Below are 17,580 nucleotides of genomic sequence, written 5' to 3' on the forward strand. Positions count from 1 at the left end.
ACTGACCGGCTAGTGGGTGGTCCAAATAGAACTGTCACTTAGCCCGAGTTCGAACCATGGTTGGCCATTTAGTCATGCCTGATAAACACAGAGAAGCCCTCTCTATCTCTTTTTATTTTAGATGAAATGAAATCCAAACAGAAGAAGTCAGAAGAGAAGCGGCCATTTGGTTGATGTGAAAATTTAACAATTTTTACTCCAGAAGTTGGGATTCATCTTGTTAGACACACAGTAACATTGTTGTCAGTGATGACCAACAAAGGCAAGAACTGCCGTTCTTTTATCTGTGTAAGATAAAAATGTACTTCTCAAAGACGATAACAAAACGAATGGGATCCCATGACATCGACTCACAAGAAGACTTTTGTTGGCTAAATAACAAACTCAAGACATCTTCAGAATTAATCTTCAGAGTTATCTGGTAAGTAATAATATCCACTAAGAATCATTACAGATTTACAAGGATGGGGACACTTAAAAAGCATCTACAGCAAGCCCCAGTAAAAATGTAATATGTTTCAGCTAACCAGTCCTTAAATGTGAAGGCTGTGTTAGACTGTTTTCAGTCTTTTTTCCTTTATTATTGGTTGGTAATGATGTGAATAACAAACTTCCTATCCTAAGGCTGACTTCCTGTGCTATGTCTTTAGTTGTCTCCGTAGGCTGCTCATCTTTTTTGGACTTCTAACATCTCTGTTACATCAGGGGTGGGGAGATTAATAGTTTTTAGCTGAATTCCAAGTATTTTTACATAGATACATTGATCAAGTTAGGACCAATGTAAGCATGCTATATTGCCAAAAGTATTGGGCCAGTCCCCTAAATCATTGCATTCAGGTATTCCAATCCCCTCCATGGACACAGGTGTATACAATCAAGCCCCTAGGCATGCAGACTGCTTCTACAAACAGTTGTGAAAGAATGGGTCGCTCTCAGGAGCTCAGTGACTCCAAGCGTGGTCCCGTGATAGGTGGCCACCTGTGCAATAAGTCCATCCGTGACATTTCCTGGCTACTAAATATTCCACACTCAACTGTTAGTGGGATTATAACAAAGTGGAAGCAACTGGGAACAACAGCAACTCAGCCACCAAGTGGTAGGCCACGTAAAATGACAGAGCCGGGTCAGCACATGCTGAAGTGCACAGTGCGTAGAAGTCGCCAACTGTCTGCAGAGTCAATAGTTAAAGATGTCCAAAGTTCATGTGGCCTTCAGATTAGCACAACAACAGTGCGTAGAGAGCTTCATGGAATGGGTTTCCATGGCCAAGCAGCTGCATCCAAGCCAGGGGCCGACTGACCATTCGGGCACTTGGGCACTGCCCAAGGGCCCGGGGTCAGTAGGGGGCACCATGAGATGCCCCTGGTACCTTTCATAGGCTTTTTTGGGTGTGGAGTAAGTGTGGGTGAGGACACAAGGGCCCCATGATCCCCTATTGCCCGGGGGCCCCATGATTTGTCCGCCCCTGATCCAAGCCTTACAAAGAGTCAGACGCAGTGGTGTAAAACATGACGCCACTGGACTCTAGAGCTGTGGAGACGTGTTCTCACTGTAGAGTGCAGGGGAGGACTGACCATTTGGAAACTCGGGCACTGCCCGAGGGCCCAGGGTCAGTAGGGGGCCCCATGATATGCCCCTGGTACCTTTTTCATAGGCTTTTTTAAATTTGGGCAAGGACACAGGGGCCCCATGATCCCCTATTGCCCGGGGGCCCCATGAGTTGTCAGTCCACCCCTGGTAGAGTGACACATCACGCTACAGTAATCTCCACTAGATATGTTCCATGCCTACTGACTACCTTGCTGCTTACTGAACTTAGGACATTGCGTACTTGGCATGAGCGCCATTCAGAGAGCACTTTCCAATTTCTCAATGAATGCAAAGTCTCTGATTGGCCGAGATAGAGAGGCAGGGCAGTGATGTCACAACATCCACCTTGTTCAATCATAGAACACTTTGCATTCACTGAGAAACTAGAAAGGCTCTGAGGAAGAGGGAACTGTCCCTCAAAACGCATCAGCAATCGGAGGATCTACTCAAGGTTTTGGAGTTGACCTGGTTGCTTTGAGATTATGATCCTTTTGATACATAATTGTTTGTGCATATATTTTGGTGTTTCTATTAAAGTTTTATACTGAGGTAATACACTAGGTTGGTGTGCCTTTTCTTCCATTGTTTTTTCAGTTTACATTTGGGTTCCCCCCCAACTTAGAGGGCAGCAAGGCCTGTGCGGGAGATGGACACCTAAAGACATCATCCCACAACTGTTTCTTTGTTTTTTCCTTGATTTTATACACCTGTGGCCATGTAGGTGATTGGAACACCTGAAGGGGTGTCCCAATACTTTTGGCAATATAGTGTGTGTATATATTTTTACATATATATATTTTTTTCTCATTTTGGTGATAAGAGATATTGCCTTTGAGATAGAGAGTATGGGGGGAGGGTTGCTGTGGGGTCCATTTTCACATTTTCCCTGTCCCTGGCAAGGTTTCCCAGATTTGGATTTTAAAATTAGTAAACCATCCTTTCTGTTTTAACAGGAGTTCATTTAATCGTACTCCATCCACTACCGGCACCATGAATAAAACATATGGGGAGAAGGTTTACCAAGTCACCAGAATTTTGACCATCTCTTGTTACTGTATCTCCTGCATTGTGGGAATCATAGGAAATGGATTGGTAATATGGATCTCCGGCTTCAGGATGAAGACCATCAGTGCGGTGTGGTTCCTGAACTTGGCCATCACCGACTTCATATTCTGCCTTTGTCTTCCTTTTCGCGTAATAGAATGGCTGACTGTTTCTGATGATGACAAACCTTACATAAATATTATATATTATTTTTCACTTATGATCAACTTTGTCATGATGAACCTGAACTCCGCCGTTAGTGTGACTTTCTTAACAGTCATTAGTATTGACCGCTGTGTGTCCATCATGTGGCCACTTTGGGCTAAAGTACACCGAACACGAAGATTAGTCAGGATCGTATCGGTCTTTCTATGGCTTCTTCCTCTGACTGTTGTGCTTTTTATTAACATTGCTTTCTTACATGATTTTGCCATAATCCATGGTTTTTATATGCAAGTCCCAAACTTAGAAGAGCTTGAACTTAGCTATACTTTTAGTTTAGATTCTCAAATGAGTTCTGAAGCATATGTCATGATGTACAAAAATATTTTCATGTTTTGGATACCTTTTATCATCATTCTTATTTGTTATGGCCTTATCGTCTACAAACTACGTCACAGCAGATTTAAAAGGCCAAAAGGGTTTCGAAGAACTTTCAGGATCATCATTTCAGTAGTGGTTTGCTTTTTCATCTGCTGGTTTCCTTTTAACACATGGCCGGTCACCGCGTGGCTTCTGGGGATCAGCCTAACACTTCCAGATTTCATAATAAGTCATTTTTGTCTTTGTCTGATCTCAGTCAGCAGTTGCATGAATCCTATTCTTTATGTGCTACTGGGCTATGCACGTGGGGCAAATTTTAGAAAATCTATAAAGGCCAGGTTGGAAAATGCAATGAGTGAAAAACTTGAGGATGGCTGAAGTGAAGAAAGCCTGTTCCATCAATGTAAACTTTTCTCATCTATATCTTCACTATGTACTCACTTCCTGCTACCTTATAGACCACCAATCCCGACATAAGCAGACATAAGCAGATGCTTCCATGTGCTAATTCTGGTTAGGTTTAAAAAGCCATTTCCTAGGGTCTTCTAAGTCATGGTTGCATCTACAAGCACATGGCCCAATGGATCACCAAACGTATCTGCACCCACAGAACTAAAAAATAAAGCAAAAGGTTTTTCTCTACCTTATTTTGTTCACTCACCTCTCCATTCAGTCATCAGGAGTTAATAAAAAGCTCATCAAGCACTCATTGGCCACTTTATTAGATACACCTTGCTAGTACCAGGTTGGACCCTCTTTTTCTTCATGGTATAGATTCAACAAGGTGTTGGAAACATTCCTCAGAGATTTTGGTCCATATTGACATGAGTGACTGTTGCCTTTCTATCATCTGGAACCAGTCTGCCCATTCTCCTCTGACCTCTGACCTCAACAAAGCATTTTCCTCCACACAACTGCAGCTCATTGGATATTTTCTCTTTTCAGACCATTCTCCAGAAGATGGTTGTTTGTGAAAATTCCAGTAGACCAGCAGTTTTTGAAGGCAGGATGGATCCATGCTTTCATGTTGTTTACGCCAAATTATGACCCTACCATCTGAATGTTGCAGCAACCGATCTGCCCATTCTCCTCTGACCTCTGGCAACAACAATGCATTTTCGTCCACACAACTACTGCTCACTGGATATTTTCTCTTTTCGGCCCATTCTCTGTAAACCCTAGAGATGGTTTTGTGTGAAAATCCCAGTAGATCAGCAGTTTTTGAAATACTCAGACCAGCCTGTCTGGCACCAACGACCATGCCACGTTCAAAGTCACTACTTTCTTACTACTGTTCTACTTTAAAACCCAACACTGGGCTAATCTTCCAATAACTCCATGAGACCTTTTTTCTCCTTGAATCTTCTCCTGTGTTGTGCCCTAGAAGTATAAACACTCACCTGGCCACTTTAGTAGGTACACCTTGCTAGTGACAAGAAAATCTTCCCCACACCATGACACCACCACCACCACCAGCCTGAACCGTTGATACAAGGCAGGATGGATCCCCCACACCATGACACCACCACCACCAGCCTGAACCGTTGATACAAGGCAGGATGGATCCACCACACCATGACACCACCATCACCAGCCTGAACCGTTGATACAAGGCAGGATGGATCCACCACACCATGACACCACCATCACCAGCCTGAACCGTTGATACAAGGCAGGATGGATCCACCACACCATGACACCACCACCACCAGCCTGAACCGTAGATACAAGGCAGGATGGATCCACCACACCATGACACCACCAGCCTGAACCGTAGATACAAGGCAGGTTGGATCCATGCTTTCATGTTATTTATGCCAAATTCTGACCCTACCATCTGAATGTCGCAGCAACCAGTCTACCCATTCTCCTCTGACCTTTGACATCAACAAGGCATTTTCCTCCACACAATTGCAGCTAACTGGATATTTTCTCTTTTTGGACCATTCTCTGTAAACTCCAGAGATGGTTGTGTGTGAAAATCCCAGTAGATCAGCAGTTTATGAAATACTCAAACCACCCCGTCTGGCACCATTAACCACGTTCAAAGTCACAGAATTCCCCTTTCTTCCCCATTCTGATGCTCGGTTTGAACTTCAGCAAGTCATCTTCACCATATCTAGATGCCTAAATGCATTGAGTTACTGCCATGTGATTGGCTGAATAGCAATTTGTGTTACCAAGCAATTGAAAAATCACGGTAAAAAACACACCAAGCTCTACTGTAATAAAAAGTTCTGAGGCTTCTTTGTGGCGATTGTTGCTCGTTCAAGGGAATGGACCGCCCTATGCATGACGATCGAAAACGCTCTTACATCCTGTGCTATGGATATATTTTCGACATCCTGTGCTATGTGAAAAAACATTTTGTATTTTATTAAAGCACTGGCCTTTGAATATTGTGATCATTCATTATTTTCTCTCTTGGTAATACAAACCAAGCGGTGCGCGAACGTGTGTGTATGTAGAATGGAGAAAGCTATCGGCAACATACCAACACCCCATGGGGACGATTCACTTTCCACTCCTTACCCTGTTGTGACTGTAGCCAGGGGCGGACTGACCATTTGGAAACTCTGGCACTGCCCAAGGGCCCGGGGTCAGTAGGGGGCCCCATGAGATGCCCCTGGTACCTTTTTCATAGGCTTTTTTGAGATTGGGCAAGGACACAGGGGCCCCATGATCCCCTATTGCCCGGGGGCCCCATGAGTTGTCAGTCCGCCCCTGACTGTAGCTGTACTTATTATTCAGGAAAAAATACCAGATTTTAAAATGGAATTGTGGTTCAATATTTAAAATCTCAGAAGCAGAGAAAACATAGAAACTACATGACATCATTGTATAACCTGTACCTGCCTGGCCAGTAGCAGAATGATGGCCAAGCTGGACTCTCATAGATCCAGGTGGGCATCATATGACGTCCTTCCCGAATCGCGCCTCGCACGTGCCCACTCGGCCACGCTGCAATAAGTTCTGTCACAGGCTGTGTACCTTGGTTTAAAATCTCAGAAGAAGAGAAAACATAGAAACTACATGACATCATTGTATAACCTGTACCCGCCTGACCAGTAGCAGAATGATGGCCAAGCTGGACTCTCATAGATCCAGGTGGGCATCATATGACGTCCTTACCGGATCATGCCTGGCGCGTGCCCACTCGGCCACGCTGCAATAAGTTCTGTCACTGGCTGTGTACCTTGGTTTAAAATCTCATCAGAAGAGAAAACATAGAAACTACATGACATCATTGTATAACTTTTACCCGCCTGACCAGTAGCAGAATTATGGCCAAGCTGGACTCTCATAGATCCAGGTGGGCATCATATGATGCCCTTCCCAGATCACGCCTCGCACGTGCCCGCGCAGCCACGCTGCGATAAGTTCTGTCACAGGCTGTGTACCTTGGTTTCAAATCTCAGAAGAAGAGAAAACAAAGAAACTACATGACATCATTGTATAACCTTTACCCGCCTGACCAGTAGCAGAATTATGGCCAAGCTGGACTCTCATAGATCCAGGTGGGCATCATATGATGTCCTTCCCGGATCGTGCCACACGCAATAAGTTCTGTCACTGGCTGTGTGCCTTGGTTTAAAATCCCAGAGGAAGAGAAACATAGAAACTACATGACATCATTATGATACCGGTGGTCCTAGCAGCCAATCACTGCAAGAGGAAGGGGGGATGAACTGGTAACTGACTGGCTGGCCGGCACCCGAATAGAACTGTCACTTGGACCAGGGGCGGACTGGCAACTCATGGGGCCCCCGGGCAATAGGGGATCATGGGACCCCTGTGTCTTTGCCCAAACTCAAAAAAGCCTATGAAAAAGGTACCCGGGGCATCTCATGGGGCCCCCTACTGACCCCGGGCCCTCAGGCAGTGCCAGAGTTTCCAAATGGTCAGTCCGCACCTGACTTGGACCATGGTTGGCCATGTAGTCATGCATAATAAACACGGAGAAGCTGCCTCTATCACTTTTTATTTTAGATGAAATCTGAATAGAAGACATCAGAAGAGAAGCGGCCATTTGATTGTAGTAGAAATGTAACATTTTGTGCCCTACACGTTGGTCAAAGTAGGCTGCAGATCTGGATGGAAGAAGTTCCACTTACATCAAAGGGTGCCTCAGACTGTCCAAAATTTTAAAGAGTGCCTCAAGACTGTTCATAATTTTAAAGGGTGCCTTGACTGAAATGAGGTTGAGAAACACTGCTCTAGCACAATATATTAGAATTTCTGGGTTCAGGAGCCTAAAATTAGGGATGATCTCAGTGTTCAGTCAGAAAGGTAGAGGGGAACCAGGATGAAGAGTAGGCTGCAGATCTGGATGGAAGATGTTCCACTTCCATCCCCCTGTGATGTTGGGTGCGGGGCGCATACATGACATCATTGTTTGTTAGGATGCTGGAGATTCTAATAACCAATCACTGAACAGCAGGGGAGAAATTTTACTGGGGACTGATGGCTAGTGGGTGGTCCAAATAGAACTGTCACTTAGCCCGAGTTCGAACCATGGTTGGCCATTTACTCATGCCTGATAAACACAGAGAAGCCCTCTCTATCTCTTTTTGTTTTAGATGAAATGAAATCCAAACAGAAGAAGTCAGAAGAGAAGCGGCCATTTGGTTGTCGTGAAAACCCAACAATTTTTATTCTACAAGTTGGGATTCATCTTGTTGAACACAATGTAACACTGCTGTCAGTGGTGACCAACAAAGTCAGGCAATGCCGTTCTTTTATCTGTATAGGAAAAAAATGTACGTCTCAAAGACGATAATAAAACGAATGGGATCCCATGACATCGACTCACAAGAAGACTTTTCTTCGCTGAATAACAAACTCAAGACATCTTCAGAATTAATCCGAGTTATCTGGTAAGTAATAAAACCCACTAAGATTCATTACAGACTTACAAGGACGGGGACTGATAAAAAGCATCTACAGAAAGCCCCAGTAACAATGTAATATGTTTCAGCTAACCAGTACTTAAATCTGAATGCTGTGTTAGATTTTTTTCAGTCTTTTTTCCTTTATTATTGGTTGGTAATGATGTGAATAACAAACTTCCTATCCTAAGGCTGACTTCCTGTGCTATGTCTTTAGTTGTCTCCGTAGGCTGCTCATCTTTTTTGGACTTCTAACATCTCTATTACATCAGGGGTGGGGAGATTAATAGTTTTTAGCTGAATAGTATTTTTACATAGATACATTGATCAAGTTAGGACCAATGTAAGTATGCTATATTGCCAAAAGTATTGCGCCAGTCATTGCATTCAGGTGTTCCAATCCCCTCCATGGACACAGGTGTATACAATCAAGCCCCTAGGCATGCAGACTGCTTCTACAAACATTGGTGAAAGAATGGGTCGCTCTCAGGAGCTCAGTGACTCCAAGCGTGGTCCCGTGATAGGTGGCCACCTGGGCAATAAGTCCATCCGTGACTAAGATTCATTACAGACTTACAAGGACGGGGACTGATAAAGCATATGTAAGCCTCATTAAACATGTAATATGTTGCAGCATATCAGTCTTTAGCTGTGATGGCTGTATAAGTCCTCATACACACGGGATGTTTTTACAGCGGCTGTTTTTGGCTTTTGACATTTGCTTTCTACAGCCAGTAAACCCCCCAACATGTTATCCTATGTGTCCATACACACATAGACTGGAATCAATGTTTTTTGGCTGGAAAAAAAACAGGACTAGTGGGTTTCTAGAGGAGTTTCTTAGGTGTAAAAACACTCTTAAAAACGCAGTAAAACACGGTAAGACGTCGCAAACCAGCGTTTTTGGATTTTTTTTGACCAAAAAAAAGTAAAAAAATGCGAATGTGGGAAAAGACCACTAAATGTGGAAACACACCACTAAATGCTAATGCAAAAATGCTAAAAAAAAGCTGAAAAACTTGCGTTTTTAACGTGAGTTTACACAGCAAACGTTACCAGCATTATCAAAACGCCCCCCCCCCCCCCCCCCGTGTGCATGAGGGGTTAGTGTTGGTTTTTCATTCTTTTTTCCTTTATTTTTGCTTGGTAATGCTGTTAGTAACAAACTGCTCAAAAATATTTTTTATGTATACATAAAAATTATATATATATATATATACACACACACACACACACACACATATATATATATATATACACACACACACACATACATATATATATATATATATATATATATATACACACACATACATACATATATATATATATATATATATATATATATATATACACACACACACACATATATATATATATATACACACACATACACACACATATATATATATACACACACACACATACGAATGAAAGTAACACACAGAAACTGGACAAAAAATAATATATTATATGTATATAAAAATTATATATATATATATATATATATATATATATATATATATATACACACACACACATATACAGTATATATATATAAAAAATTTTAAAACTTAAATAGAGCCATTTTTGCATTGAAGTAGTTAATAGGTTGTGTTTTTGCATTGAAGTCAGTGTGACACCATTTTGCATTGAAGTCAATGGGACATCGTTTTGCTTTGACGTCAATGGGGCACAATTTTGCATTGAAGTCAATGGAACGCGATCTTGCATAGAAGTCAATGGAAGGTGATTTTGCATTGAAGCTAATAAGGGGCAATTAGCTTACTGTATATACCTTTAGTTTTCATACAAATAAAAGGAACATCGTTTTATTTATGTCGATTTTATTCTCTAATAAACATATTTATATTTTATTTTTGTAGAACCCTAACAGTCATGAATGATTTCAACCAAATGAATTTTTCCACCATCAACCCAAGTTATGGATATGATTATTGGTAAAAATAAGTATTTTTCTACACTTTTCTATCAGAATAAAGCAGCCTCAGTGTTATTCAATGCACCTAGTGGGGTACATCAGTGGTGTGTTTAGGTTTTGTTCTGCCCTAGGCAACACAAAAATGCCCCCCCCCCTCCCGCAAAGAGAGCCTGACATCGACCAACAACGCTCCTGCACCCCACCAGACAGAGCTTTCCACTACCACTGCCCCCCAAAACCAGCCACCATCCCCCATGGGGAGAGAGAGACACTCACCTTCACAGCTCTGGACATCCCCAGGAATGAGAGTCGGGCTGTGCATACACCATCATGAAGCCCGCAGCCTCTCTCGGAACCCACCAGGTCCCCATGCCACGTGTGTCCCTTTTCCGTCCCTTCTTCCAAGGGGCAGTGCTGCCCCCTGAAAATTGCCTTTGAGATAGAGAGTAAAGGGGAGGTTGTTATGAGGCCCAATTAAACATTTTTCCTCTCCTCAGGTTGGCTGATACACTTTGCGGTTTATTTACTAAAGCTGGAGAGCGCAAAATCAGGCTCACTTCTGCATAGGAACCAATCAGCTTCCAGGTTTTATTGCCAAATCTTAATTGAACGAGGTGAGGATAGAAGCTGATTGGTTTCTATGCAGAAGTGAGGCTGATTTTGCGCTCTCCAGCTTTAGTAAATAAACCCCTTTGCGTCCCTGTAATAAGCAATGGGTGGACTTACTAATGACTTAATCTTCCATAGCTCAGATACTAGTAATGTGATGGGGGCGGATGCCGCTCAGAACCAACCCCTGGAGTTGAGCATGTTGAGTTTGTGTACAGTGGCCTCAGCACCGCGGTTTGCGCACCTCTGATGCACTTTGCCCTGCCTATCAGGTCTTGGCCTCTTGCTTCTCTGACCAAGCCCGATGGATGGGGCGAACACATCAGGATTGTGGCTAGCGTGATGCTGAGACCACTTTACACACGCTCAACATGCTTGACTCCAGGAGTTGGTTCTAGTAATGTGATGGGGGGTGGATGCTGCTCAGAACCAAGCCCTGGAGTTGAGCGTGTTAAGTTTGTGTACAGTGGCCTCAGCACCGCGGTATGCGCACCTCTGATGTGTTTTGCCCTGCCTATCAGGTCTTGGCCACTTGCCTCTCTGACCAAGCCCAATGGATGGGGCGAAACGCATCAGTGTTGTGGCCAGCATGATGCTGAGGCCACTTTACACATGCTCAACATGCTTGACTCCAGGAGTTGGTTCTAGTAATGTGATGGGGGGTGGATGCTGCTCAGAGCCAACCCCTGGAGTTGACGTGTTAAGTTTTGTGTACAGTGGCCTCAGCACCGCGGTATGCGCACCACTGATGCGTTTTGCCCTGCCTATCAGGTCTTGGCCACTTGCTTCTTTGACCAAGCCCAATGGACGAGGCGAAACGCATCAGAGTGTGGCTAGTGTGATGCTGAGGCCACTTTACACACGCTCAACATGCTTGACTCCAGGAGTTGCTTCCAAGTGGCATCTGCTCCCCCTCACATTACTAGAACCTGAGCTCCCCCTCACGTCACTGAAGATACTGGAACAAACCTAGGATGCTGCTCCCTTCATCCCTCTGCTGGTGCGGTGATTCTTCTCTTTCAATCTGGCTTCAGAGCGGAGCCACGAAGCCTCACACATGGTCTACTCAGATTCTAGTAACACTGACTTTTTGGCTTTTACCCTGAGGCTGGGAGGCTGAAGATCCTGCTGAATTAATATGCCCCGTATCTAGGTGTCCCAGATTAGTAAAATACACTTTTCTGTTTTACCAGGAGGTCACCTGATTCCAATCCATCCACTACTGGCCCCATGGACAAACCATATAAGGAGAAGGTATACCAAGCCACCAAAATGTTTACCATCTCTTGTTACTGTATCTCCTGCATTGTGGGAATCATAGGAAATGGATTGGTAATATGGATCTCCGGCTTCAGGATGAAGACCATCAGTGCGGTGTGGTTCCTGAACTTGGCCATCACCGACTTCATATTCTGCCTTTGTCTTCCTTTTCGCGTAATAGAATGGCTGATTGTTTCTAATTTTTATGACAGACCTAACATAGCTATTATATATGTTTTTTCATTTATGATCAACTTTGTCATGATGAACCTGAACTCCGCTGTTAGTGTGACTTTCTTGACAGCCATTAGTGTTGACCGGTGTGTGTCCATCATGTGGCCACTTTGGGCTAAAGTACACCGAACACGGAGATTAGTCAGGATCGTATCGGTGTTTCTTTGGATTGTTCCTCTGACTGTTGTGTTAATTATTAATATAGGTGCACTTGCCAGAATCAACCAATATTATGTAATTGTCCCACCCCTACGAGAGTTTCTGAGATCCCCTATTTACGAATATTTTTATAATCCTGCAACATATATCATAATCTCCAAAAATATTTTCATGTTTGGGATACCTTTTATTTTCTTCCTTATTTGTTATGGCCTGATTGTCTCCAAACTACGTCGCAATAAATTTAAAAGACCAAAAGCGTTTCAAAGAACTTTCAGAATCATCGTTGCGGTAGTGGTTTGCTTTTTCATCTGCTGGTTTCCATTCAACATATGGCCACTCATAGCATGGCTTATGGGGATCGTTGAAACCCCTGCCAATTTCATGATCAGTCATTTTTGCCTTTGCCTGATTTCAATCAGCAGTTGCATGAATCCCATTCTTTATGTCTTACTGGGCCATGCGCGTGGGGCCAATAATAAAAAATCCATAAAGGCCAGATTGAAAAATGCAATGAGTGAAGCACTTCTTGAAGAGAGATGAAGTGCAGAACACCTGTTCCATCATTGTAAACCTGTCTCTTCCACTTCTTCTTTAAAGTGTTACAACCAGGGGCGGACTGACAACTCATGGGGCCCCCAGTCAATAGGGGATCATGGGGCCCCTGTGTCCTTGCCCAAACTCAAAAAAGCCTATGAAAAAGGAAACAGGGGCATCTCATGGGGCCCTCTACTGACCCTGGGCCCTCGGGCACTGCCCAAGTTTCCAAATGGTCAGTCCGCCCCTGGTTACAACAGTAAAATTAGTCTGTAGATGCAGTAAACCATGCTTGTTATACTCACTGTCAATCCTCTGCATTGTGTAAAAACGCTGTTTGATCCTGTCTGCTCTGCTCCTCCCGTAGCCCTGCTGCACATGCTCAGTTTAGTGTGTATTGCTAGGGAGGTTTTTTTTTTTCTTGGGAGAGTGCATGTGATCAACACAAGGCCAATCAGCACTGTCCAGACAGTGGTCAGAGGTTTTGCATCCTCCTAGAGCAGAAAGAAAACTTCTTCTACAAGCTTTAACCAGTGCTCTGCTGAAGTCACAAGACTGCTCTAACTGCTGATGAGAAAAGGTATTTAGCAGTTTATATTTACTAAAATAATTCCATTTCCATGTTGTGCGTACTGTGGGAGACCAGATATAGTGAATGCAGGGTCCGGGGAGACCAGATATAGTGAATGCAGGGTCCGGGGAGACCAGATATAGTGAATGCAGGGTCCAGGGAGACCCGATATAGTGAATGCAGGGTCCGGGGAGACCGGATATAGTGAATGCAGGGTCCGGGGAGACCGGATATAGTGAATGCAGGGTCCGGGGAGACCGGATATAGTGAATGCAGGGTCCGGGGAGAGCGGATATAGTGAATGCAGGGTCCGGGGAGACCAGATATAGTGAATGCAGGGTCCGGGGTTTAGTAACACTTTAAGTGCTTCAGGCAAGTCACACCCAATTGTTTGCAATTAAATCGGTTATATCGTTGCAATTCCGACTTGGTCGGAGCCACACTCCTTTCTAAAGTACAGCATGCACCACTTCAGGTGTGACTTGCATAGACATCTGAATCTTGCAAGCCGCAGATATCTTGCAAGTCGTACCTCAATTCAGAATGACATCTGACTTCGCTTCACTGGAAGTCGCACGATTTCAGAGTCGGATCAGTGTCACTGGGGACTTAGTACTCATTTCTTGCTGCCCTATAGTTCACCAATCACCCTGAAGATGCACTGCTGATAGGCCTAGGCTGATGTTTATGTTACTATCACTAAAATGACATATATTACCATTATATTACTGTTTTTTATTACCGTTCCTTAGATATTCTTCTACATCCTGTCCCTTTTAAAATAAACATTTTGAATTTCATAAAAGCACTTGTCTTTAAATATATTGATTATTCATGGTTTTTTTTCTTGGTAATACAGACAGCAAAAGGTGCAGGAATATGTGTGTGTATGTATGTGGGGTACGGGTAGTCACAGGCAACTTACTAACACCCAGTGAAAAGGGTAAGATGCCACCACTTGTGATGTTACAAGCAAACCTGCAGTCTGCCCATTCAGGGCAAAGTAACAGGTCCTCTTAGCGGTCTGATTATGTCCATATTTCTGTGCTCAAAGCGGTACATTTTTTTGCATGGAAATATGTCATTTGTTTATTGTAGGCCTGTCATTCTTAGGAATAACTCACAGAAATCTGCCTGGACAAAAGTCTAGTAAACATCCCGGGGATGATAAAATTTGAAACACGAAATCATAAATTATAATTTAATAAATAATCATAAAAAATAATAATATACTAATAATACATTTAATTCAATAATATAATCAAACCAAAAACACTGAAATTTGAAATAGAGCGCCAAGTTCGCACATCACTGAGCTCAGTCGCAAAATCGTTTTCAGTGTCTGATGAGGAATTTCCCCCACGAATCATTATCACTCAATTCTGCAAGTGGTTCTGATTTACTAAAAAATATGGGTGAATACTTGTGAGCTACTATGACTGAGGTGTAACTATAATTATTAATAGTTGTAAACTGCCTAGGTGTAATACTGGGTGCGCTGACACATTCACAAACTCACTTGGTATTGTGTCTAATGATCAGTAAATATATATTTATAGTGCCGCGCTCCTACTACAGGTTTTTTATCACATATAGTGTGTCACTCATCTAAATAAATAAATAAATAAAATAATGATAATTAATAATAAGTGGTTGATGTGACATATAAATCAATATTGGAATTATACCAATAAAAGTGCTAACTTATGTGCTCGGTCAATAATAATATTACAATAAATAGTGCAAGTATAATTCATATAGTGCATAAATAAATTAAAAAGTCTTTTTTACCGTATATATAAATTGGTGCAATATGCAATGTGCAGGTGAACTCCTTAATCCCACTTTCCAGGTGCCGTGTGATCTCAATATGCGCTCACCTTTATATTTGCCCAAATGAATTTAGGCAAATAAACTTTTTGTCCTTCCAGGACTGGTGGGATGATGCTCCTATATACGGTATTCCAAATGAGAGTGAAGGTCTGCTCAGATCCTCTTTTTATCTCCTCTCACTCCATATACATAGCCACTCATGGATGAATCTTTGGATCATATGTGAATCTCTCCTATTTCCCCTCCTGGGGACACCTCCTCCTCTTATCCACCTTTCCTCAGAGTTGGTGATGCAAATCAAATGAAGAAAAGAAAAACCATGGTGTCTTATCCTTTTGTATGAAAGTAGTTTATTGCTGCCAGAAGCGGTGATACAGCAGATTATGGCACTTATCTGTTACAGATATATAGGAGCTGATAATGCTCTCTGCCTCTCTGTCTGCCTCTGCTGGAATCGCCGATCCTCTCCAATGCAACGTCGTGACGTCAGAGCCCCTCCCCTATGCGTTGCGTCACAGGGTCACGTGACTTCATCATATTCCCCCTGATGAAGTCACGTGACCCTGTGACGCAACGCATAGGGGAGGGGCTCTGACGTCACGACGTTGCATTGGAGAGGATCGGCGATTCCAGCAGAGGCAGACAGAGAGGCAGAGAGCATTATCAGCTCCTATATATCTGTAACAGATAAGTGCCATAATCTGCTGTATCACCGCTTCTGGCAGCAATAAACTACTTTCATACAAAAGGATAAGACACCATGGTTTTTCTTTTTTTCATTTGATTTGCATCACCAACTCTGAGGAAAGGTGGATAAGAGGAGGAGGTGTCCCCAGGAGGGGAAATAGGAGAGATTCACATATGATCCAAAGATTCATCCATGAGTGGCTATGTATATGGAGTGAGAGGAGATAAAAAGAGGATCTGAGCAGACCTTCACTCTCATTTGGAATACCGTATATAGGAGCATCATCCCACCAGTCCTGGAAGGACAAAAAGTTTATTTGCCTAAATTCATTTGGGCAAATATAAAGGTGAGCGCATATTGAGATCACACGGCACCTGGAAAGTGGGATTAAGGAGTTCACCTGCACATTGCATATTGCACCAATTTATATATAAAAAAGACTTTTTTATTTATTTATGCACTATATGAATTATACTTGCACTATTTATTGTAATATTATTATTGACCGAGCACATAAGTTAGCACTTTTATTGGTATAATTCCAATATTGATTTATATGTCACATCAACCACTTATTATTAATTATCATTATTTTATTTATTTATTTATTTAGATGAGTGACACACTATATGTGATAAAAAACCTGTAGTAGGAGCGCGGCACTATAAATATATATTTACTGGTTCTGATTTACTATCGCTGTTCTCTAGCCGGTCTAAAACCGCATCTGACCTAAAGGGACGCTTTTTGGACGCCATGGACGTTTCTCAGTTTCCAGGCAGAAAGAACAGTAAAAATGCAGGCAGGGTGGAGGACAAAGCACTCGGGACAAAATGTATGTGAAATGGTTTGATACAGGAATGTTATACTATGTGATTTTAGTGTATTTAGTGAATGTCACTTTTTGACATTTCTAAATTTGCCGCCAGTTCCGTCCCCCGTACGTCCCGACGCTCGCAGGGGATGGAACCTGGAAGACAGATGCTGACATTGCCGGGGACACTGCAGGAGGGACATGCATGACGAGCGAAAACGCTCTTACATCCTGTGCTATGTGAAAAAACATTTTGTATTTTATTAAAGCACTTGCCTTTGAATATTGTGATCATTCATTATTTTCTCTCTTGGTAATACAAACCAAGCGGTGCGTGAACATGTGTGTGTGTAGAATAGAGGAAGCTATCGGCAACATACCAACACCCCATGGGGACAATTCACTTTCCATTCCTTACCCTGTTGTGACTGTAGCCAGGGGCAGACTAACCATTTGGAAACTCGGGCACTGCCCGAGGGCCCAGGGTCAGTAGGGGGCCCCATGAGATGCCCCTGGTCCCTTTTTCATAGGCTTTTTTGAGATTGGGCAAGGACACAGGGGCCCCATGATCCCCTATTGCCCGGGGGCCCCATGAGTTGTCAGTCCGCCCCTGACTGTAGCTGTACTTATTATTCAGGAAAAAATACCAGATTTTAAAATGGAATTGTGGTTCAATATTTCAAATTTCGGCAGCAGAAAAAACATAGAAACTACATGACATCCTTGTATAACCTGTACCAGTCTGGCCAGTAGCAGAGTGATGGCCAAGCTGGACTCTCATAGATCCAGGTGGGCATCATATGACGTCCTTCCCAGATCACGCCTCGCGCGTGCCCGCGTGGCCACTCTGCGATAAGTTCTGTCACT

General features: G+C 43.0%; 2 protein-coding genes across 2 annotated transcripts; both read left to right on the forward strand.

Moving 5' to 3' along the window:
• Positions 1-299: 299 nt before the first annotated feature.
• Positions 300-5,574, forward strand: LOC149432696 (formyl peptide receptor-related sequence 1-like). Its single transcript, XM_089665019.1, has 2 exons — positions 300-421; positions 2,544-5,574. The coding sequence occupies exons 1-2, from the start codon at positions 300-302 to the stop codon at positions 3,553-3,555; spliced, it is 1,134 nt and encodes a 377-aa protein (XP_089521145.1). The 3' UTR covers positions 3,556-5,574.
• A 2,329-nt stretch (positions 5,575-7,903) lies between these two features.
• On the forward strand, positions 7,904-14,198 carry LOC149432697 (formyl peptide receptor-related sequence 4-like). Its single transcript, XM_089665072.1, has 3 exons — positions 7,904-8,054; positions 9,953-10,027; positions 11,811-14,198. The coding sequence occupies exons 2-3, from the start codon at positions 9,966-9,968 to the stop codon at positions 12,811-12,813; spliced, it is 1,065 nt and encodes a 354-aa protein (XP_089521198.1). The 5' UTR covers positions 7,904-8,054; positions 9,953-9,965; the 3' UTR covers positions 12,814-14,198.
• Positions 14,199-17,580: the final 3,382 nt, after the last annotated feature.

This window comes from Staurois parvus, unplaced genomic scaffold (genome assembly GCF_062004578.1).
Source record: "Staurois parvus isolate SC_StPar_1 unplaced genomic scaffold, SC_StPar_1.0 ptg002113l, whole genome shotgun sequence".
Taxonomy (NCBI): domain Eukaryota; kingdom Metazoa; phylum Chordata; class Amphibia; order Anura; family Ranidae; genus Staurois; species Staurois parvus.